This window comes from Myxine glutinosa, chromosome 1 (assembly GCF_964187855.1).
Source record: "Myxine glutinosa chromosome 1, kmMyxGlut1.1, whole genome shotgun sequence".
Taxonomy (NCBI): domain Eukaryota; kingdom Metazoa; phylum Chordata; class Myxini; order Myxiniformes; family Myxinidae; genus Myxine; species Myxine glutinosa.
Genome location: NC_136261.1, coordinates 65,648,403 through 65,674,245, shown reverse-complemented (window position 1 = coordinate 65,674,245; position 25,843 = coordinate 65,648,403). Strand labels below are relative to the sequence as shown.

The following is a 25,843-nucleotide window of genomic DNA, read 5'->3' as shown; positions in this document are numbered from 1 at the left end:
CTGCATGAACCATATCTCCGCCTGAGCTTCCCAAAACTCGGGGAGTTTCACTGCTACCGCATTGCTGCTCGTCATGGCGGTGCTAACGGATTAGTGCGGTGCTATGCGCACGACTTGTTTTGCCAATAAAGGAAGCAACAACGATGTAACCACAAGTGTCTTTATTCCACGGATCAAACTATAGCACTGCCGTGCTCGGGGCTGTGAGCCCCGTGTATATCCCGAGGGGTAGGCGTGGCCGACACCCTCCTGGTGCGCGGAATGATGTCATCGCGCCAGCGGGCCATCGTGTCCGCCACAACATCACAGTTTCTCTTGCATGAAAAGCAAAGGTTTTGATGTGAAGGTGAAGATTCCTTAAACGGAATAGCAAAGATTCCTTCAACTGTTTTGATGTGAACTCTGACCAAATTGGAAAGAAAAACGAATCTTATAAATGGTGGATGATAGCAATGCAGAGAAAATATGGACAAGAGAGTTAGGCCAACCAAATGATGGGACATGTAACGGTTGTGAACCAATTTCAGACAACAAAGGAAAATGTTCAGACGAATGTCACCGAATTTAAATCAGTTGCGTGGGAATTGTTTTAACTGAATACATGCAAACAACAAACGTAAATTAACCTTGAAAAATAAACTGCAACTTGGGTTGATATTTCCAATGGTTGTCACGTTTGTTTTGTAAGATGGTCAAAGACCTTACCTTTAATAGGAAAACCATTCCATCTCGTTATGAGGTCACTGGAATAGCCACGTCATGATTTTCCCAAAGAATCTACCATATAAATCACAATGGCCCAGAGCACAGGGGCCCAGAAGGTAGTGTTCTGGGCCCTGTGCTTTTTCTGGTCTTCATCAATGATCTCTCTGACTCTCTTGAAAATCCTCTCTATCTCTTTGCTGACGACTCTACTCTCTGTCGCTCCATTCCTCATCCCTCAGATCGGCAGTCTGCAGCCTCCTCACTCTCTGCAGACCTGGACAAAATCACAGACTGGTCAAACAAGTGGAACATGTCTTTCAATCCTGACAAATCTCACACTCTTACAATGTCTCTCCGAAAGGACCGACTGGACAACCCTCATCTACTTTCTCAACAATCCTCTCCAAGAAGTTCTGTCGCTCAAGCTTTTGGGTCTCACTATCTGCCATGATCTTTCTTGGGAAAACCACATTTCCAAGCTGGCCTCCAAAGCCAGTCGCCGACTGGGCATCCTCCGTCGTGCGAAGTCCTTCCTTGGCACACCTGAGCTCCTCACCACATACAAGGCTTTCATCCGCAGCTCAATGGAATACTGTTCCCCCCTCTGGGCTGGTGCTCCTGCCTCACACCTTGCTTGGCTTCACGCTGTTGAGGCCAAAGCTTTCAGAATCATTGGAATCTCCTGCGATGTAGTCAACGCCGAGGGCCTTTCACTCACTCACCGCAGGCAGGTTGGTGGTCTTTCTGTCTTCTACCGACTCCTCTCCGGCCTTGCTCCCCCAGCTCTCTCTGTGCTCTGTCCCCCCAATATTCCTTCAGGTCGCACAAGATCTGCCTGCAACCCTCTTATGGTTAAACTGCCAAAGTCTAGGCTCTCTGCTCACCTTCACTCTTTCATTCCCCTTTTCTCTCGCCTCTGGAACAAACTCCCCCACTCCCTTCAATCCCACTCCTCCCTCCAGGTCTTTAAAACAGCTGTTCACCACCATCTCTTATCTTCCCCCATCGAAAACCTTGATCGTTTCTACCCCCGGTAATTCACCGCAGAGTCCTTGCAGTGTTCATATGTTTTAATCCTCTCCCACCTCCCCCCAAGTCCTCCCGATGTCCCTGCTCTCAAATGTTGTGTTTGTGTCCTTCCCCCTCTTCCCCCTCTCTTTTGTGTCCTTCCCCCTCTCTCCCCATCTTGTCTGCCGCTCCCCTTGTTTTTTGTGTTTTGTGTGTCGGTTTGTCTTTTTGTGTGATTAATGTTAGCTCTTTCACGAGCTCGATCTTGTATACAAAAAAAATAAAAAATAAAAATAAATAAATGTGTGTTTGTGTATTTGTGTGATGTCTGTCCCCCTTCATAAGGGTAGGTTTTAAAGGCTTTGAGTAGTGCTTTAGGCGGGATTTGAGTGGCGTTTTAATGGGAAATCTTTGAACAGGACGATGTGTCCACCAGCTAAAACACCTAAAAGACTCTGAGGCCCCAAAATACCCCATGGATCCAAAACACCCAAACGACCCCAAGGATCCAAAAGACCCTGAGGACCCAGAAGACCCCAAGGACCCAGAAGACTCAAAAGACCTTGAAGACCGTTAAAGACCCAAATGACCATGAAAACCCAAAAGACCACAAAAGTCCAAAAGACCCCAAGGACTCTGAAGACGAAAAGAACCACGAAGACCCAAAATACCCCCCAAAGATCCCAAATACCCCAAAGACTCTTAAATACCCTGAAGATTGGGAAGAACCAAAATATCACAAAGACCATTAAAAGACCCCAACGACCATAAAAACTCCAAAGATTGAAAAGACCCAGAAGACCAAAAAAGAACCCAAAGAACCCGAAGACCCAAAATACACTAACGACCCAAAAGATCCAAAAGACCCCGAGAAACCAAAAGATCCAGAGGACGCAAAAAATTCCCAAGGATGCAAAAGACCCTGAGCACCCAAAAGACCCCGACGACTCTGAAGACCCAAAAGAAGAGTAATTATGTCTCTTCTATTGGAATGTAGACGATGGCTTGCAAACTGAGCCTCAAGGTTTGTGTCCAGAAGCGTTTTTGTTTTTTTATAACAATAAATACAAGGTGCAGGGTGGTGAAATTTCCTGCATGTGATGTACAACGCGCCGTGCAGAGTAAACTGAGTGTGTCAATTTATGTCTGTAGGATGTCTAATAAATAAAGAAGATACAAGCACACCTGGCACTAGGCCCAGGCTTCAGACTTCAGCATGCTCACGGGGCTGGAGCTGGACTGTCAAAAACTGTTCCAACACGTCATTTTTGTCGGGCTTTTTACCAGTCAATCAATATTTTCATAAGCATATTTTCACAGAACAGGAACAACTGACAAAACACAATGTCAAATATACAATAAAATGGAATTTATTTCCACATGTGGATACATGAAGGAAAAACTTTGTAAAACTCATCCAATCCAATAGACGAAGCATGAAATAAACAAAAATATATACCAGAAGTTTACAATCACAATTTTGCATCTTTATGATAAAAGGAAGCTGTCTGTCTGTCTGTCGTGCTATAACTTGAGAAAAGATTAACGGATTTCAATTAAACCAATGACGGTGGATTCAGGGAACTCCCAGGAAGGTTTGTGATGCAAAAGTGCTCCTGCTCAAATATTGTGAACTTGCAGTTTTCATCACATGAAAAACAAAAACCACTGAATCAAATAGAACAACTCTCTACACATTGCCAATCTTTGATTTTTACTCATCTTTGTACCAATTTCATCTCCCCTTCCCACCAACTGTCCTCTCACAATATTCAAAGGAAATTTCCTTGTACTTCAAAATAACCGGAGAGTTCATAGAACACGATATCCCACCCAGTGTTCAGCTATATGCAGTACTTCAATTTTAAAAGAACAATTTTAACGATCGTTAAAAAATCCAGATGTTTCATGCTATTGAAGTAGACCAGAAGCAGTTTCGAACACCATCATTATACACCGCCCCAATTGCACCATTGTTGAAATTGAAGCACTGCAAAACTGGAAGTTATTGGAAGTATTATGATAGATGATTTGTATTATACTGTCGTGAAGTATATAATTCAATTCAAATAAAATAAAGATTGTAAAAGTCATATAAGTAAATTAATTTCGGGTGTTACCGCCATTTTCCGCAGGATCTATTACATCACCGTATCTAACACATGACATGAGTTCCACATGCCTGCTGTTTTTGGCCTTTATACAATCTTTAAAAACAGTAAGTTTCTTGTTTGGAATGATTTTAAATTTTGTTTGACTCCCAGGCAGGCAGGGAGAGTAAAAATATTATCACTCCGGGACGAATTCAGAGCCAAGGTATGGTGAAACAAAGACTTGTCTTACTATTCAAGTTTCGATTCGCATTCAAAATACAATATTCGATTTAAATATGTTATTCCCCAATCATAAACTGATAAGATGGACATAAACCAATTGCTTTCGCTTCGCGTGTGCAGGGTAACAGTCAGAAACCAGAGAAGCTTGCAGATGCATTTGGCAAAATGCAAAGCTGCTATACAGTGGAGCGACAAACTATAACACATCGTGATTGAGATGTTGTGAATGAGGCAGATCAAGCAGATGGAAGGCGGCGGTTAATTTTAAATAAACGAAATAACCTCCACTTCTATGATTCAAAGCAAAACAAGCTGGATGAAGGACTTCATTCCTAGTACACAAGGGAGATTGAATGAACCTTCTCATCCAAATTATAACATGAAATGATGAAACAACTGAATAAAATAGTTACATAATGATATTAGGGAATCACCCCCACACTCATGTTGTATTCGAGGGTATACAAGTTGAACGAGTGATAAGTACAAAGGCGGTGTTGGGAAATGGATCGTGAATAGTCGCGATGTTCAGAGAGTGAAATGCTTTTTTTTAAAGGTTTAAAATGGCAAATTATTTTTATTTAATGCACAATCTTGTTACAGGAGTGAACTACTTTTCTCATATAAATGTGCCACCTCTTTCGCTCCAAGCTAAGCTACTTTCTTTTCACTTTGAAGTTATATGGAGTTATATCAACTGTCCTCACAGCAGAAGTAGATGAATTCAACTGTTTCGACACAACTCCGTCTTTCATTCCAGGAACCGAATGTGTTACTCATTAATGGGCCAATAAAAATGGCGACACTTCCTGTGGAGACAGGATTAATGATGACTGACCAATACATTAACATTTGGCATTTAAGATTAGGGGAGAAACAGTAGTTAAAAACAATTGGACAAGCTGATGTTGGATACATGAAATAACATTGCTGTCGTATGGCTGAAGGTGCTAATGAAGACCTGATAATCAAACTCCTCGAAGAAGAAACTGGATAAATTTTGCTACATGTGCAAGCGATCAAAAATTTGAGGAAGTGTCAATCCTTTCCAGAGAAGGGTTGTGTGTTTCTTTGTCTATTAATATGCCAACCGAAGTGGAAGTTACCTCCAAACATCTAAAATGTCTATAACCACCTTTGGGACATCATATTAATATGTGAGTTAAGCTGGGCACAAGTGTTGCCAGGTCTGTCTCTGTGATGCCACGCAATGCCTCAGGGTTGACTCCTATTACCATCAAGGCAAATTTGGATGGGCACCAAAATGATACCTATAACAAGGAAACATCCAATAATCCCACTTTTTTTTCTTTATTCTGGAAGCACATCCCTGTGGGTTTGCATCATTGCTTGGGAGTGCGGCTCCGCTGTCGATGCAGTGGCCACTGTTGGTTTGGTCTAACTGAATTTCCTTTTTTTTGTATAATAAGTCGAGGCTCGTGTAAGAGCTAACACGTAGGACATATAATAAAGGGAGTGGGAAACAAGAGGGGGAGATAAAGGGAAGTACAACACCAGCTGAGAACATGGACATCAGGAGATCTGTGGAGGAAGAGAGGGCTGGGGTGGGGTACATGGGATAAAACAAATGGGCACTACGAGGAATTTCAGGAAAGAAAACGGAACTTGAAAAAGGTGGATTTGGGGTGTATTAATGGGAGTTGAAAAGATCAAGGTTTTGGAAAGGGGAAGATAAGAGATGGTGGTGAACAGCTGTTTTAAAGACCTGGAGGGAGGAGTGGGATTGAAGGGAGTGGGGGAGTTTGTTCCAGAGGCAGGAAAAAAGGGGAATGAAAGATAGGCCATCAGCCAGACCCCCAAAATAGGGTCCATTGGTACCAAAATGAGGGAGTAAGCCTAATATTGATTTTTGGATAGGTCTTTACCCCTAGAATATGAAAATATGTGATAGCAAATTCAACCATGTAGCTAAATGGGTGTTATCACCTCATTTTCAAAATGGCCGCCAAAATGCATGTTTTTCTATTAAAAACACCATGTTTCATATTCTTGTAGGAATTTGTAACAAATAGCATTGCGTTTTGAGATGTTTAAGACTTTACAACTCTCTTAAAGTATGAAATACATCATCTGAACTTTAATCCAAGAAGATAGAATCCAATATGGTGCCCAATTTCACAAAATGGCTGCCATCATAGCAACAACTTTATGCACAAAATATGCACGAAAATAACTGGCATTCAGTAGATTTCCAAGTATACACATGGAAAAAAAGTATCGCACCACCACGTATTTTCGACATAGTGGAAATGTATCAATGAATTGATACATTTCACCCATTGAAATGTATCAATGGGTGATAACACACATTTAGCTACATCGTTGAATTTGCTATCACATATTTTCTTATTCTAGAGGTAAAAACCTTGTCAAAAATCATTATTAGCCTTACTCCCTCAATTTGGTACCGGTTGACCCCCCTAGCTGATAGCCTAAGAGTGAAGGTGAGCAGAGATTCTCGATTTTGGCAGTTTAACCATAAGAGGGATGCTGGCAGATATTGTGTCCTGCAGGAATATTTGGGGGACAGAGCACAGAGAGAGCAGGGGGAACTAGGCCGGAGAGGAGTCGGTAGAAAACAGAAAGACCACAACCTGCCTGTGGTGAGAGAGTGAAAGGCCCTCAGAATCAGCTTCATCGCGGGAGATGCCAATGATTGTAAAAGCTTTGGTTTCTACAGCGTGAAGCCGGGCTGGGTGTGAGGCAGGAGCACCAGCCCAGAGGGGAGAGCAGTACTCCATCAAGCTGCGGATGAAGCTTTGTATGTGTTGAGGAGCTGAGAATTACCAAGAAAGGACCGCACGATGGAGGATGCCCAGTCGGCGACTGGATTTGGAGGCCAGCTTGGAAATGTGGATTTCCCAGGAAAGATCATGGCAGATAGTGAGACCCAAAAGCTTGAGTGACATAACTTCTTCGAGAGCATTGTTGAGAAAGTAGATGGGAGGGTTGTCCAGGTGGTCTTTTCGGACAGATATCGTGAGAGTGTGAGATTTGTCAGGATTGAAAGACATGTTCCACTTGTTTGCCCGGTTTGTGATTTTATCCAGGTCTGCATGGAGTGATGGGGCTGCTGCCTGCCGATCTGAGGGTTAAGATATGGAGCGGCAGAGAGTGGGGTCATCAGCAAAAAGATAGGATTTTCCAGTGAGTGAGAGAGATCATAAAGAGCAGAACAAGCACAGTGCCCAGAACACTGCCTTGAGGAACTCCAGCCTGGACAGGAAGGGGAGATCAGAGAATTCCATTTGGCGCCTTACGTTAACGACAACAGCAGAAGAAGTCTGCGAGCTACGTGTGGACATTCCCATGGATACCATCTATCTATAATTCCAGTAATCTCTGTGTGTCTGTGTGTATGCGACCGCTGTTTCTCGACAACTACCGGTCCGATATACTTGAAACTTGCCAGGTATATTGCTGGGGACCCGAGGATGTGCCTTTTCAAGGTTTCATATTAATCGGACAAGTAGTTAGCGAGCTATGTCCAAAAAACGATTCAACCAATCAGAGAGCAGCGAGCTATCACGTGTGCCGAACGTGGCGAACAGACTCTGCCTCGGACGGCACATTTGAGAGCGTATTCATTTATTTCACGTTGGCAAACTATGTTGGCGCTATGTTGGCGTTAAACTATGTTTTAAAACTAATTAAAACTACTTTGCGATTCATCGTAACTGCGATTCGTAACTGCCGTTCGCTTTGGCTTTGCGAATGGACCAAACCATTTCATGTAAATAGAGGGGGGGGGGGGGGATTGTCACCGTACTCGCAAGCCGTTCGCTTTGGCTTTGCGAATGGACCAAACCATTTCATGTAAATAGAGGGGGGGGATATAATTTTAGATATATATATAGTACGGGCATGCCCTAGTTTGAAAAAAGGTATCAAAGACTACACTTATCTCTTTACACAATAACATCTGACTTAAGAAAAGGGCCTCTGCAAAGATCATCATGGTGTTCACCCAATGGAATGTTCATACATTTTCAGCCAATAAATGAGATTCATTATTTAATTCGTGAAATTATTAAACAATAAGTCCAAGTAACAAAATGCGTTGTTCGTATCTTGCTTCAGCAACTTCTTTCTAACGTTTTTTCAGTGTAGCATACTCAGTTGTGTCATCGGAATCTTCCACCGCCTCTGCTGTTATACTCTTGATGTGCACCGTGGAGTATTGCACTTCTTCTTCTTCTTCATTCTCCTGAAAATCCGAACAAGCAGTTTTTTATTTACTATTTTTTCCCATCAGATAAAATATTAAAGAAAAGAAAAATACTTACTGGGATATTTCCCCCATTCAGAGTTTCATTTGTTTTTATTTCATTCTGTCTTGCATCTGGCGGAAAGAAAAAAACGTTTTGAGCATGTAAAATTAAGATACAAGGGGAAATAAAGTGATGGCAGGAAGAACTAGAATGGCAATCGGGAGAGCACATACTTCCGTCAGGTTGAAGAGTTTATGTTTTGTATCCTACTTATAGGCCGGATCTGGATCCGGACCTGAACCAAGATCTAATTGCTTTTTCTTGTCCCCTAACCACCTCATCCATCTTTCATAATCCATCCACAACTTTTTCAAATATCATGCTATGTATCGTTTTTGACTCCATCACTCATGGTGAAGAATCACTGAAATATATATATATATAATTCTCGTATGGCTACAAAATCACCAAAAATGACCGCATCCCTATTCGGATCTTCACCAAAATCACAATGATTCGTCCTTGTCACACACCCAACTTGTCCACCAAGTTCCGTCCAAATCCTTCCATAACTGTTTGAGATATTGCTCCATATATCGGTTTTAGCCCAATCACTCGCTGGTGAAGATTAACTTTTTAAAAATTATCTGATGCGGATGCGGATTCGAAACTTCGGCAAAATTGAATCAATTCTTCCTTGTCACCAACGCAACCTGTCCATCAAGTTTCGTCCGAATCTGTCCTCCATTTTTTTTTTATATCCTGTTCACAGCAAAACAGACAGTGGGAAAAAGACAACATCCGCCCACCTCCAGTGGCGGAGGTAACCAGACCGGTGTAGCAGGATTCTCTCACTCCCCTAAAATCTCACTACAGGTGTAGCAGGATTCTCTCACTCCCCTAAAATCTCACTCTAGAGTGATTCTGTCCAAGGATAAAACACTCTAGAGTGAACTATTCCTAGGACTGGCACACTCTAGAGTGTAATTATCCTAGGACAGAATCACTCCCCCTGTCAGGATCAACACACTCCCTCCAGGATCAAAGCACTCCCCTTTAGGATAAAGTCAATCCCCCAGAAAGAATGGAAAGATATATTTAGTTACTTTGGAAATATAACTCACAGGATGTTAGATATCGTTGCAATGATCAACAGAGCTTTTACTATGTATTTTAGTGTATACCGTGTGAGCATGTGCATCATATTGTCGGATCTTAATGTTACATTGTTGAATACATGTACTATATTTGAGCCCATCATTATTTCAATACAACAAAAGAAGACATGAGTCCCGTTTTCCCCGTATATTTAATCAATACTCCCGTTCATTTATATTCACATGAGAGTTATTATGCTTTTTTTTTTGTTTTTTTATATCATGCAGTGTACTTCATTTCATATCTATATGTATAGGGTTAGGGTTAGGGGTAGTAAAGTTATAGCAAAGTAAAGTTATTGAACGTAACTTAAAATGACATATTATATGTTGAAATGAAAATATCCTTTTCGTATAAAACATCGTAAATGTATCGTAATGATTACTGCGAATGCTCTAATATCAAAATATATAGTTATTTGAATGTTAAATTTATACTTTTCTTTATTTGATTTACCCAGTTTAATACAGGGATGCGAAAAACATTGTATTTTTATTTTTAGGGAGAGACATTTACAAAGGACATCATTCTGCCCTGTTTATAAATTCATTTATCATTTTATGTTCATCTATCTATAATTCCATTAATCTCTGTGTGTATGTGTGTATGTGTGTTTGTATGTGTGTATGTGTGTTTGTCTGTGACCGCTGTTTCTCGACAACCACGGGTCCGATATACTTTAAACTTGCCAGGTATATTGCTGGGGACCCGAGGATGTGCCTTTTCAAGGTTTCATATTAATCGGACAAGTACTTACCGAGCTATGTCCAAAAAACGATTCAACCAATCAGAGAGCAGCGAGTTATCGCGTGTGCCGAACGTGGCGAACACACTCTGCCTCGGACGGCACATTTGAGAGCGTATTCATTTATTTCACGTTGGCAAACTATGTTGCCGCTATGTTGGCGTTAAACTATGTTTTAAAACTAATTAAAACCATTTCATGTAAATAGAGGGGGGGGATTGTCACTGTACTCGCAAGCCGTTCGCCGTTCGCTTTGGCGTTGCGAATGAACCAAAACATTTCATGAACCAAACCATTTCATGTAAAGCGTTCGCCGTTCGCTTTGGCGTTGCGAATGAACCAAACCATTTCATGGACCAAACCATTTCATGTAAATAGAGGGGGGGGGATTGTCACCGTACTCGCACCCACGTACCCACGTACCCACGTACGGGCATTGCACCCACGTACGGGCATGCCCTAGTCTATCTATAATTCCAGTAATCTCTGTGTGTGTGTATGTGTGTGTGTCTGTGTGTCTGCGTGTCTGTGACCGCTGTTTCTCGACAACCACAGGTCCGATATACTTGAAACTTGCCAGGTATATTGCTGGGGACCTGAGGATGTGCCTTTTCAAGGTTTCATATTAATCGGACAAGTAGTTACCGAGCTATGGCGATTTAGCCGTTCGCCGTTCGCTTTGGCTTTGCGAATGGACCAAACCATTTCATGTAAATAGAGGGGGGGGGGGTTCTACCGTACTCGCAAGCCGTTCGCTTTGGCTTTGCGAATGGACCAAACCATTTCATGTAAATAGAGGGGGGGGTTCTGTGGTCGTTACTGCCACGTGGTTTCAAAGTTTTTTTTTGTTGTTGTTGTTTGCACGCATGTTTTTTTGCACCCACGTACGGGCACGCTCTAGTATTCATTAACTTTGTCATGGTTGTATGTCATTACCATGCAATAAATATTGTTTAAATCACAAAATATATAGGGGGAGTGTTATAATCCTGGGGTCATTTGATCCTGCAACGGGGAGTGTTAAAATCCTAGGGGGAGTGATTTCATCCTGGGGAGTGATTTTATCCTCCTACACCGGCACTCGGAGCGTATACCTCTGTCAGGCTGAACAATTTCACACTTTGTATCTCACTGGTAGGGCAGATACCTCACTGATTCATTCAGTGGCGATGGTTAGTGGCAAGAACTTGATCACATGTGCTGTAGCTTAGGCGAAAGACTGCTTGAGTCTGCACGATATGAATGGTCACATCAAAGTTAATAATAGGCTGTCGGCTCCTTTCGCAATTGAGAAGCGCGTGAAGCAGGGCTGTGTTTGCACCAACCTTGTTCACATCGTTTCTTGCTGCTGTTTTTGAACACTTCCTTGTGAAGGATGGGCCGAGTGGTATTTTTTATTAGTGTTTGAATTGATGGTGGATTTCTACCCCGCATACGCAAAGCGAAAAGCGGCATTAAGCAATTGGTTCACGTCCATCCGTCCGTCTGTCTGTTTGTCTTATCAGTTTATGAACGAGGAACAACTTATTAAAATTGAATGTTATATTTTGAACATGAATCGGAAGACAAGTCTGCTTTTGGCTCTGAATTCGTCCCAATCGCACAAGCGCAGAGAGTGAGATTTTGTCCTCTGTTTGCCAATCTGATATTCAAACAAAATTGAAAATCATTCCAAACAGGAAACTTACTGTTAGTTACTAATAACCAGGAATATGACATATACAATCTTTATTTTATTAAAATTGAATTACATACTTGAAGACTGCAGAACACAAATCACCTGTCATAATACTTCCAAGAACCTCCAGTTTTGAAGTACAATCGATCCTCATCATTCGCGGACCCCGTGCGTATTTGCAGTTCATCACATGTGACCTGCTTCTACATTTGTGCTTCACGTATTCACAGTATAAAAAAACAAAAAACACTTTTTATAAATACTTCAGGACTGGTCTACTATATACAACGCCGCTGATATTCATTCAGTTTTGTGATTTCTTCTCCAGAAACCTGCTCTCTTTTATGCACAGATTCATCGCATCTATTCAATTAACCGAACCATGCATCCTCCTACTCTTGGTACTCTGAATTCTGTGGAGAGGCAATTGCTTCAAAACGACTTGCATTCTCCTGGAAGGCAAATCCAACCGAAGACAACCTCAGATCATTCCACAAAGCTTGAAATAAGTAAAGAGTGTGTCCACTCTGGAGAGCCAGACAACAACATCTATCCAACCATAAGATTAGCAGGTCATTGACAAAAGTGTTGGGGGCTCGCACAGATCTCTGTGATTGGTCATTTTTCTGATTTCCCCAGAATCTGGATATAGTACATACATGAGCTCAATTTGCTGTCAAATACGACTTGAAACTTTCTGTTTCAGAAGGTTGGATGCATATCCTGTGTATCCCAGTGTCGAAGGACTTCTTTTTATCCCAGTGTTTTCATTTTCAGTGGCGATGGTTTGGCTTTCGATCACATGTGCTGTGGCTTCGGCGAAAGATTGCTTGAGTGTCACTCAAAACATATTCCACTGTAGGAATTCTTCACAGAAGGATTAATCGCTTAAGCCGTTGATAACTACAGCTTTGCAGAGTTATTGGTCGGTAATTGCAAACGTGAGAATATCATCTCCCTGGTTTTAGGGTTGCAATCACTTTGGCTTTCGGTCATACATTTGCAATCCCATAATCCAAGATAATATGAGACAAACTTGGCAAGCTATTTTCTACACTTAGGGCAAAGGGTTTTTCAGAAAATCTGGGGACATGTAATATCAACACCACTGCCTTTTCCTGAATTCATACAATGCAAGCATTTTATATCTCTTCTGTTGTAATTGAAGGATTGATTAAAAAGTAATTGCTGTAGTTTTAGTTTCTGACATTTACTTGTCCCTTTTCTTCCAAAAAATATTCTGAAAGTCACAAATGCGCACATGGAAGCTGTGATAATTGCAGATTTACTGAGAACTCGAAATATGGTAACCTTGCCATGCCAATCTGTTTTCTGTATCACACTGATGTTCTTGGAGGAGGAAAAGTGAAGGAAATGGTCTTGGTTCAATCTAATGAACATCCAGGTCTCACCATCAGCCATGACCTTTCATGGGCCGACCCAGCAGCAAAGCCGGTTGCCAAAGCCAGCCACAGACTAGGTATCCTACGTCAATCCAAATCTTAATTGGAAAATCAGAGCGACTCTCAATCTTCCAAGGCCTTTGTCCAAAGCACAATCAATGGAGTACTGCTCTCCACTATGGATTGGCGCTCCAGCATCACATCTGTCTCTACTCGGTCTGTGGAATCCAAATCTCTCAAAACTATTGGAATCTCCCCTATTAAGGCCAAAGTAATAGGTCTGTTGCTGTCACATGGCAGACAAAATACTGGTCTCTGTTTTCTCTAACATCTATTCATCAACATTGCTCCCTCCTCTCTATCAGTCCTGCAACCCTCCTTATATATTCTATTACACATGCATTCTTCCATAAACCCCCTCCTGATTAAACTTCCAAAATCCAGGCTTACTGCACACCTCGACTTTTTTTTTAATTCCTTGCTTCTCTCATCTATGGAATCACACTGCAGGCTGTTTTGCTCACTCTTCCCTCGAGGACTTCAAACACGCAGTGTACCACCAGCCATCTATTGTCCTCTCAAATTCTGACCCATGATATGGAAACTTTTCAGCCTAGCAGAGGTATGCGCTCTACCGAATGCCATTCTAGTTTCACGACAGTGATGTAGGTAGAAATTAAGAGGTCATGGTCCACCGCCTTTCAAACAGTCGACTTTCTTTTAAAATACCAACAAATTATGTATTTATGGCGTTATAAGTCCTTAGACCGAGATACTTGCAATAGTCAACGAAAAGCCAAGGGTTTTCTATAATTTATCAACAGAGAGGTATCTAGAGCTGGTAAGAAAGAAACATCTTTTGACTATTCATTTATAAATTGCATATTGAAAGATATAAAACGTTGGCATTTCTTGGATAATTGTGCCACGCTCTGAGAACATTTTGAACATCTTGTTTGATTTGTAATCTTATATAGTGTGAATATTGTTACGTTTATGGGGGGAGGTTTGAGAATATCATAGTAAAGGTGGGATTGCTTAAGAATAGGATGGACCGGACCGTGCGACATGTAGGAGGAGCATTTTGATGTAATAAGTAGGGAAAATGCAGCTTAAGATTGCATTTAATTGTGCATCATATGGGGGGTGATGCCGTGTTACTTAGTAGTAAGGATTACGGTTAATTTCCCTTCTTCGTCATACCCCCTGTGGCCATCCGTAACATTTATAACATCAGCCGACCAAGCTATTCACGCTCCAATGGACATGATAAGGCAAAGACCCACCTGTGAGAGACAGAGCTACAATGGTTTGATGGGTGGGGAACAGGGCCGGCAGCCAACTCCTCTCCCCCCTCCCCTCCCCCACTCCCCGGTGTGACGTGGCCCGATAACGTTGGCGGGGAGAGCGTGAGCAAAAAAGCAACGGGGAAAAAGAAGGTTCGAGAGAGAAGAGTGTTTTTAGTGTGCCCATGTAAAAGCTTTTTCTACTGTCCCGGGGGTGCTGCAGGACGTATTTTCCTTTCCCCTAGAGGAGGCTATTAATTCCAGTTATCACTCAAAAAGGATTGTGGAACCTTGAGACTGGAGAGAAAGAGGGCTGTCTACACCACTCGCCTCAATCCCGGGCGACCGCGGCGTTCTCGACGCGCGGTTTTGGTTCACCATTTTCCGGGCTTCCCGCCTGTGTGGCTTCAGGTTTCAACGGCTGCTGACTTGCCACAGGATAAATTTGGTCCAGCTGAGTGCCGGAGCGTGTCTTTTATTTTCTTACTTCACCCTGTGTGTGACTGTGTCTGTGTGAGAGAATCCTTGCCGTCACATTTTTACCTCAGTACTTCTTTTATTTATTCTCATTCCGCACCTTCTTTTGCTGTGAATAATTATTGTTACGTTTTTATTGTGTTATTGGTGGGTTCGGAATAAACCCGTGTGTTCATGAGAATAAACGCTTCGTGGTTCTTCGGTCCCTGACCGTCAGAACAGCCATAATTGGATTGCCTCAGGGATTAAAGCTGGGTTTGGCTCATCTGTCCATGGCTCGGTGGTAACCAGCTGTGGACAGGACAATATCAATTTGCACCGAATGTAGTAAAGTCCACAAACATATGTTGGAGTATTTAACAATACGAGATTCTTCCTCAGATACTGTATATTAAACCCTAAAGTAAATGTATATTGTGAAAGAAAAATGATTTACAATGCAGGGTTCGTACCTTTCTTCCTCTGCTTGTTCCAAAACAGAAGCATGGCAATGATCATGACTAGGAGTACAAACACTGCAATGCCAATTCCCACCTGCAACCAATTCAATTGTTGTTTCACTGCAGAAAAACATTTACAACAAAACGGTGAGGCGTGTATTCGAAGAATCTTGTATGTACCACACATATTGAAAGAATGAATGAAGGTAAAATTGAGGAACTGTATACTTTTTAACACTAGAAACACCTGCTCACCACAGGAGCAGTCGAGGAGATATTGAAGGAGAGATATTGGGGGAGTTGGAGCAAATATATTTTGGGTTGTGGCTATTAATCCCCATTTTCAGCAGGGTTCAGTGAACCACTTGTACTGTGCCACATGTACAGGCAAGATCAAAAGCCATTTTCCCCTTCTGAGCACAGTGCCAGGGGTGCACAGAGAGAGGGGAGGTTGTGCCCATAACCTGACCCTTAGTACCCCCCAGCACTTATGCAAACTTTAGTAGAGATTGACCACTTGTGTTTTTTTCCCTATGACATGCAGACAGACACAGACCCACAAATAATTGCCTTGCTTTTTGTTGTAGTTAGCCCCATGAGTCAAAAGACTCACCCATCACTGTTTGCAGAGATCGGATGCATGCCAGGTGTGCAGTGCATTCTATCCAACTCCGAGAGGATGCAGTACCAGTCATTCCTGCACCCAGGTGTGTACCAATTGCTCGCAAGGGAGAAGCTAGAAGAAGAACTCGACAGAAAAGAGATTTTTCAAGAAGGGTGGTCATAATGGGTTGGGGAATGTGCTGGGATTGGGTTGGTTGATTGAGCATCTCCATCTCCTCTGAAAAGTCCCAAATATAGCGCAGTGCCTCAAAGAGCCCAACCAAATCCTACTGCCTGGCTTCTCCGACCGACCCTGTTTCTTACTAAAGGCAGATGGTTTAGGCAAATCCCCAGCACCTTAAGACCGGGTACTCTGGGCGGGTCGAGCTTGTTAGCCTTGGTCGGCAGTCAACCAAAAATGGGGGTAAATGTACTATCTGTTGTCTTGAAGCAGACTAATAACCCATCCCAGCCCTTTTTGTACTGTGAAGAGCCAAACTTTCTATGTTTGTCTTGTTTCGGTTTTAGGGGCTAGTTGTTCCATTTTTGGGGATGGTTAGTTTGTCGTTACATTCATGTACCTGACACTTAGTACCCCCAGCACTTAATGCAAACTTTAATAGCCCTGTGTTTCACAACCTGAGTCTGATCACTCTGAAGGGTGCAGGTTAAAGACATACTGCAGGTCATGGCACTCGATAGTATAGGATCCCGAACTCAATGGTAATACATTGAGCGGCTGATCCATCCGCGTTTGCAAAATGCCAGGGAAGCTGCACTGCCATGGACATGCATGGATGGTGGCCCTTACATCTACTTCCGGTTGCATTCCCGGGCCATCAGGGTGCCTCTGCTCCGGCTTGGGGTTCATTTAGGGTCTTGACGTCTCTCGTTGGTTGGTATCCCCATATGCCGGTTTTAGGAGGTGGGATGAAGTGCTCCCAGAAATCGAAATCTCCACCTCCTTTTTTGGTGAATGATCGTTAATCATGAACCAGATTGTGAAACTTCATTCTCACAGCTTTGTTCCAAGGGCTCCTTTGAGAATCCTCACTGAACCTCTGACAGCCTCCACCCGTAGCTCTTTTGTCTTGATGTTTTGTCTCCATTGTGGCCTTGCACATGACATGTAGATTGGTGAACTAACGATCCTTTTTTCCCCTTCTTTCATTCTCTATATAATGTAACACTATGACTATTCAATCTAATGAAACTCGGTTTCAATCTGCATTACAGGTCCCGCCACCAAGGGCACCTAAGTACAGTCACGTGAAAAATTAAGTACACCCCATGTAAAGTTTTGACTTTTTCAACATATTTCAACATACAGCTATTTGATCTTCATTTCAACAATATTGATAGATAAAGGTGATATAATATAACAAATATCATGAAACATTTACATTTTGTAGTCCATTGTATAATTTAAATAAACATAAATGCAAATTTCGCATGTGGAAAAAGTAAGTCACCCCTACATTTATCACCACTTCAAATACCTAAAATTAGAATCAGGTGCACCAGCTCAGGTGCAAATAATTAGAACATCGTTAGAGAGGATCTTGGAGGAACCTGTCTTATTTCAACCTCAGACATTTAGTTTGGTTTGCTCTTTGTTGTTGAAGTGTGCGGCGTCACCATGCCTAGATCAAAAGACCTCTCTGAGGCCTTCAGAAAGAAGGTAATAGATGCCTACGAGTCTGGGAAGGGATTTAAAAAGATCTCCAAACAATTTGAAATCAATCATTCGACTGTCCAGAAGATCATCTACAAGTGGAGAAGATTCCAAACAACTGCCAACTTGTTCAGGCCAGGCCGCCCCAGCAAGTTCAGCCTGAGAGCAGACCGCAAGATGCTGAAAGAAGTCTCGAAGAACCCCCAGAATGTCATCACAGGACCTTCAGGTAGCTCTTGCCACTGTTGATGTCAAAGTGCACGCGTCTACCATTAGAAAGAGGCTGCACAAATTTGATCTACATGGGAGGTGTGGTGGGCCAGGAGGAAACCTTTGCTGTGCAGAAAGAACATCAGGGCAAGACTAAAGTTTGCCAATGAACACCTAGGCAAAGACCAGCACTACTGGAACAATGTGCTGTGGACAGATGAGTCAAAGGTAGAGATATTTGGCCACAGTACCAGAAGACATGTTTGGCAAAAACCAAAGACAGCATTTGACCACAAGAACCTGATACCAACTGTAAAGCATGGTGGTGGAAATATTATGGTTTGGGGCAGCTTTGCTGAATCAGGGCCTGGGCAGCTCACCATCATAGAATCCACCATGAATTCTTCATTGTACCAGAGGGTGCTTGAGGATAATGTGAGGCCATCTGTCGGATTGTTGAAGCTCAACCGAAGGTGGACCTTGCAACATGACAATGACCCTAAACATACCAGTAAATCCACCAAGGAATGGCTGAAAGAAAGAAATGGAGGGTTCTGGAATGGCCAAGTCAAAGCCCGGATCTAAATCCCATCGAGATGTTCTGGGTGGATTTGAAACGAGCTGTGCATGCAAGAAACCCCTCAAAGATCGCACAGCTGAAAGAATTCTGCATGGAGGAGTGGGCAAAAAATTCTCCCCGTCGATGTCAGAGACTGGTAGACAGTCATAAGAAACGCATACTTGAGGTTGTTTCCGCCAAAGGGGGCAATACCACATATTAGAGCCAAGGGTGTACTTAAGGGCCTATCTCATTGGCGGAGACGTCGCCGCGACTGCCGCGACTAATTAGTCGCGGCAACTCGGGCGACTCGGGAGACCAAAAAATGGCTTGCGCTCTCACCAAGGCGACGCCAGGGCGACGTCTACACCAGGGCGATGATATTCATCACTACTCCTTTTGCTACATTTTTTACATATTTTTGCATGTATTTATTTTAATGCAATTAAATATAAATTCAATGCAATTTAAATATACACTCACATGTAGGTAGGGGCTTCTTGATCTCCTCGAAGATGTTCTGCATATCAACAAGGAAGGTTTCAACCGTTGCTTTTTTGTATTGGTTATCTTTGTATCTTGCATACGATTTATCGTAAAATTCCGGATGATCCTCCCAGAAGTCAGCCATTGCCTCTTGATGCCCCTCTTTCCAATCATATTGTTTTCTAGTCGGATCGCCGCTGGAACCATGTTCCTCATCTTCTCTAGCATCAACTGCTGCCTCAGCATCCACAAACTGTGCTGAAGCTGCTACAACTGCTTCATCCTCCTTCTTGCCCTTCCGGCCCCCACTGCCCTTGGGTGGCATGGTGGAAGGACAGTACTACTCTGGAGTTGGAGCTGTCCCCTGGCAAGACAAGATGGTGGGGCCTATTCCAAGGCCAGTACAAGGAGCAGCAGCAGTAGCATGAACAAGTACCAAATGATGAAGACCTTGACCGGATCCTGTACCTGACTTGGACCAGGAGTGAAGGCGTCTCGATGATGCCAGCACGCGCTCAGTCACGTGGTCTCTAAAGTGGGTCAAGCAGCGTCGCGGAGACGTCGCCGCAACGTCTCCTCAGTCTCCTTGGTCTCCAGCAGGTCGCGGAGACGTCTCCCCAGTCGCGGACAAAATTAGTCTCCGCGACATCGCCGAAAAATCGAACATGTTTGAATTTCCCGCGACTTCCCGGAGACCCGGCTAGTCTCCAGGAGACGTTACGGAGACGTCTCCGCAACTAGCGGAGACTCGAGCCGCCACCAGGTCGCCACCTAGTCTCCAGGCCAATGAGATAGGCCCTTTACTTTTTCCTTATGCGAAATTTGCATTTATGTTTTATACAATGGACTACAAAGTGTAAATGTTTCATGATATTTGTTATATTATATCACCTTTATCTGTCAATATTGTTGAAATGAAGATCAAATAGCTGTATGTTGAAATACGTTGAAAAAGTCAAAACTTTACATGGGGTGTACTTACTTTTTCACGTGACTGTAGATGCCTCTAAGTATCTGCTATGCTAATATTAGGGGGGTTCGTGGCAATTTTTCTGCCATCCAATCCTTCTTGAAACTGAATTCTCTGGATCTGCTTGCTCTTTGTGAAACTTGTCTCCATGCTGAGGTGTTATCTGAATATTTTGCAGTGCCTCGCTTTGCACTCCATCAGCTTGATTTTATCCCCTTCAGATGGTTTGTGTTTTATGTGCAAAGACCAAGATACTGTAACTGGATTGAAGGGGAGTGCTTCACGGTCCTTCATTTTTCTGGAAATAATTGAAATGCCATACATTATATTAGTTTTCCATTCTATTGCAGAAGTAGGTGTACATGTGCTATTCATCCATCATCTCTAATTATCATCAGTATTCATCATGTACATATCGCGTTTGTCCAATATGTCTGCAATGTCAACACTTGCAAGTTTATGTAATGTGCAATTATGGTCCAAGAGGGACTGGTAAAATAGTCTGCACTGCACATGTGTAGAATTCGTCCATCTAATCCAATTGTGGCCTATAATGTGGACACACATCGTGCTTGTCACAAATAATAAATCACTCCCAGCATGTTTGCAATTGGTTGGTACATAGTACATACGAACTTTATTCATTTCTTACACAAATTATTCATACATATGCACATTATCAAGGGAGGTGCAAAGTTCCCCTCCCTATATATATGGGATCGTTTCTCTGTATGCAGCTTTAACAGTTGGACTGAAAATTCGTTTCTCGGCTTCTACTGGACAAAATCGGCTGCAAATTTCAGTAAATACTTTGTATATCGAGGTAATATGTTCCAAATTTCAGCAACGTCCATTTACTCATTCTTGAGTTTTATTAAGAAAACCCTCGTATTCACGTTGGTGTCTGTCTGTCCGTCCATCAGTCCGTTCGTCCTTCCGCCCGAAATGTGTTGACGCTCATATCTGAAAGGCTATACATTGAAACTCGCTGAAACTTGGAATATACATCGCCCAATGTGTCTAATTAATGGCTTTCTAAATAAATTCCACCGAAGTGCCCTACATTTTGCTTTGCTCATAGAGGCGAACCACAAAAAGTTGGACACAGAAAAAATTTCGACACAGGTAGTAATCATTATAGAATGAATTGTGTGCTGAAAGAATGAAAGAAGAACAAAAAGAATGGCGGCACAATTTTTTCTTTGTCCAGGATACGATTGATACCATATTTCATGACGAGCAATGGGAGAGATGGTTTGCAGTATCGGGCAGGACCTCCATACAGACCGTGGAAAATAGGTTAGTTTTTAATTGATGTATGTGATGTCAGCATGCATTTTTTTCATCCATCATTGTGATGGCCATAGAAAATGAAGGACATTTTTGGGAAAATGCCAGTGGCATAAAAACAACCCCTTTATATGGTATGTGCCATGTGGCAAAGAAAAGAAAGGACATTCCATAGCTTGTAGAAAATGCCAAACAACAAAAAAGAAGGTACACTCCATGGCTTGTGGAAAATGCCAGACAATAGACAATAAGGGACTTTCAAAAAATCTCATGCATGCTGTATGACCCTTGTATTCTTAGGAGGAACCAAGTAATGCTCTAGAAATATTCATATGAAGGGGCACCCTACATATATCTGATGTGTGTGGGGGTAGGTAATGAAATACCTCAGTCGAGATAGAACTGTATACATTAGAATGCTCTGAGGAAGCAAAAAAGAAGCCCACCTTCATGTAAATAAGTAGGAATCCATTAGGCCGACTGTCTGGGTAAGATCGTCTATGTGTCTCCATACGAGGGGTGGAGCTATGCTGATTAGGTAGGGCTTAAGAATAATCCCCAGTGTGTAATTGCACTGTGATTTTTCCCTTATGTTTTATTTCATCTAAAAAAGACCGCCATTACAACAACAACCATCATCGCCGACAGTACCCAGACATTACGACCGACAAGTACACCCTGCCCAGCCGGACATTCTCTATGGGTGGTCAAGAATGGCCGTGAGGTCACGCCCTGAAGGAGGATTGGTTGAAGAACGATGGGGGTGATTGAATCGTGATTGGAGTGAGTGCTGTGATTAAAGGGTCACACCCCGCTGCCTCGCTTGGTCAACGGGAACCTTCAAGAATGGAGGAAGAAAAGCAAAGGGATCATGATTGTTCTCTCTCTCTGTCCTGGGCTTAGTGGTGAGCGACGGCCTTTTATATTGTGCTCTCTTGTGGTTCTGGCTTGGTCGGAGGTGATCTCTCTTGCTCTCTCTCCCTTTTAGTCTCTTCGTGCATGGTCGCCGCCGACGAGGGAGGACGCAATCGTGTTGCGCTTCGTGCTGGGTGCGCCTGAGAGACAGCTGAAGCTTCGTGCAGTCGAATGTGCAGGACCAAGGGTGGTGATTCTACCCGCTGCCTCGCTTGGGCGGCTGGCTGCGGTGTGACTTCGCGCCATCGTGTGTTTTCCCATGCAGTGACTCAGGACCCATTCGACGACCACCAGGTTTTTGAGGGCCATTTGAAGACGCCAGGCTGAATACTGGCCAATGCACCACACAAACACATTTTCTTTTCATTTTTACCTCCACCACCAAAGGTGGATGGTTATGTTTTCACCCCTGTCTGTCCGTTTGTTAGATTGTGAACAAGATAGCTCAAAAAGTTGTGGACGGATTTGGACGAAAATTGACAGAGAAGTAGCGTATGTGACAAGGACGAAATGATTAGATTTTGGTGAAGATCTGAATATGGATTTGGATATGAGATTAATTTAATTTTAAGTAAATCTTCACCATTGGGAGATAGGGACAAAAACGATACATAGCGGGATATCTTAAAGAGTTGCAGACGGATTTGGACGAAACTTGGTGGACTGGTTGGGTGTCTGACAAGGACGATTCAATTCAATTTTGATGAAGATCTGAATGTGGATTTGGATATTAGATTTATTTAATTTGAAGTGATTCTTCACCATGGAGAGATAGGGCCAAAAACGATACATAGCGGGATATCTCAAAAGGTTATGGATGGATTTGGACAAAACATGGTGGACAGGTTGTATGTGTGACAAGGAAGAACCAATTCAATTTTGGTGAAGATTCGGATCCGGCAAGTAAAATCTCAAGTGATTCTTCACCATTGAGTGATATGGCCAACCAGGTAGAGCTATGCTCTCTACTGAGTGCAATTCTAATTTCTCCCTGTGTCTGTATACGAGTCTGTCTGGAGGGTCCCTCATTTCGGAATTTTATCTCACCTCACCTTCCCTGTTACTTTGCATTATTTTACGAAACCCCGTATTTATTGCATTCCGTTGTCGTGCCTGTTTTGTTCGTTTCTGTGTTCGTGATTTTGGATAACCACCCGTCACGTCCTTCCATTCAGATAAGAGCACGGGACCTCCGTTTCCCTCGCGCGCCATACGAAGGAATCGCCATCGATTCGGCTCATACGCCTCGGAGTTCTGGCTCATTTGGTCATCTCTTACCCTGAGGTCTTCACTACAGGGTCGACACGACAATATGTTAAAACCTGTGAGTACGTAAAGGCAGTAGGTAAAGTTGTATGAATCGAATTATTTTTAAAATGATAAATGCTCTTTAAAAACATTAAATCCCATTACATTAAACAGATGACTAGGGTGAAGAGAATAAACAGGAAGTTAAATCGACGTTCGGACTTTAAATCGATTGACAACGAACGACTCATTTGGTTAATGCAGAACAAGTGTCGCACGACTTTTAATCACGATATCAAATTGTGGAAAACATCATTTTACAGCTCAATATTGGCGGTGTTGAATCAAAGGAAACTCAGCTCCATTCATCCCGTGAAAACACCGACCAGCAATAATGACGCTGAAAATCAGGTTTCAGAATAATTACATTTTAAATACGAAGAAAATGCGTTTGTTCATCGTACAAGACTTTATCCAATCCAAAACGATATAAACAACAGGTGACCAACAGCATCAAGGAAATTTGTAGACAGTGCCCAAAGTATCCCTACCCCCCTTTCCTGGAAGACCTTGCAGTGTCCATGTGTTTTATGCCTCTACCTTCCTACACCTCCTCCCCCCAAGCCCTCCCTCCCACAGATCTCCCGATGTGTCTGCTATCAAATGTTATGTTTGTGTGCTTCCCCCTCTCTCCCCATCTTGTCTACCGCTCCCCTTATTATGTTTTATGTGTCCGTTTTTTTTTGTGATTAATGTTAGCGCTTATACGAGCCTCGATCTTGTATTAAAAAATAATAATAAAATAAAAGCCATACTCTGCATTTCAGGATGAACTGCGGAGGTAGATGGAATGCCGATAAAAGGTCAACGGATAGCCGTTCCCTTCAACATGCACAGTGGCATGCTCAGTAGAATCCACGACCTCTGCCTATGCAATGAGAAGTGCAAATGAAGGGCACCGAAGGCCATGTAATGGCCAGCAATGAATGGCTAAAGTGAAGACTATGAGAGCCATTGTGAAGTCTGCCTGAAACACCGCAGTGCTCAATGAGCAGAACTCCAACAGCCACATGGAGGACGAAGAAAACGTGTCAAGGTTGGCTGTGCCATCTTCCTCTATGCTGGTAAACCGTATCTACTGGTTATGGACTATTTCTCCAACTATCCGGAGGTAGAACTGCTAATGTCAAAGTTTTGCAGTCGGGTCATCACTAACCTGAAGTTTATCTTTGGCCTGCGTTAGAAGTGAACCCACTGGTAGGTTCCATCTCAATTAAAAGTCACACCAGACGAGAGCGCGTGTGGGCTGTGGGCAGTCCGCTGCTATCATTTTGATCTGTGGAAGAGGTGCGACTTGTCGAACTGAGAATATAGATAAAATGGTATTTCCTGTTGTGTGTTTAAAGTTCTCTGAGTGAACAAAGCCCAATGATTCGCATTGGGTACGAGTTACAAGCACTCATTTCTCTTTGTGGAAGCGCATAAAGGAGCTTGAGCGGCGGAGTAATTTGGCCAGTTGGCATAGTAATAGCACTTGGCCAATCAGAACCCGTATTTTTGTAAACACCTGCACGACTTGTCTTGCAATGGCAGCCCCCATGTCGGTGTGAGGTGAGTCAGGTCTGAGGCAAAATATAATGGGAAGTCTTTCTTATTCTGTGTTTTGCATCTGGCCTTGGTAAAAGCACAGAATATGTCCGTTCTCCGTTCTCTAATGTAAGATGGAATAAGTATCGTGACTGCTTCGAGAAATGATTTAGACTGGTCAGGTTTGAGATGATAGATTTAGACGGGTCAGGTTTAAGATGCTAGATTTAGACTGGTCAGGTTTAAGATGCTAGATTTAGACGGGTCAGGTTTAAGATGCTAGATTTAGACGGGTCAGGTTTAAGATGCTAGATTTAGACGGGTCAGGTTTAAGATGCTAGATTTAGACGGGTCAGGTTTAAGATGCTAGATTTAGACGGGTCAGGTTTAAGATGCTAGATTTAGACGGGTCAGGTTTAAGATGCTAGATTTAGACGGGTCAGGTTTAAGATGCTAGATTTAGACGGGTAAGTGGTGACCGCCTGATTGCAGTATCACAATTATCATGCACTCTGCACATCACACTCATTATACTGCACATTACATGCACTGCACTCTGCACATCACATTCCAAATGCTTCACATTACACTCCATATACTGCACTTCACACTGCATTTACTGCACATCACACTGCATTTACTGCACATCACATGCACTGCACTCTGCACATCACATTCCATATACTGCACATCACACTTATTATACTGCACATCACATGTGCTGCACTATGCACATCACATTCCATATACTTCACATCACACTGCATTTACTGCACATCACACTGCATTTACTGCACATCACACTGCATATACTGCACATCACACTCCGTAT

General features: G+C 42.8%; 1 protein-coding gene across 1 annotated transcript in view; it reads right to left on the bottom strand.

The window, feature by feature from the left end:
- Positions 1–8,021: 8,021 nt before the first annotated feature.
- The window catches only part of LOC137422177 (uncharacterized), an 80,972-nt gene continuing 63,150 nt past the window's right edge, over positions 8,022–25,843 (bottom strand). Inside the window, exons 6-8 of the mRNA XM_078770909.1 lie at positions 15,481–15,588; positions 8,357–8,412; positions 8,022–8,277 (exon numbers count right to left, since the gene is read on the bottom strand). Coding sequence (XP_078627035.1) covers positions 8,161–8,277; positions 8,357–8,412; positions 15,481–15,588 — 281 coding nt within the window. The 3' untranslated portion in view covers positions 8,022–8,160. The remainder of the gene's footprint in view (positions 8,278–8,356; positions 8,413–15,480; positions 15,589–25,843) is intronic.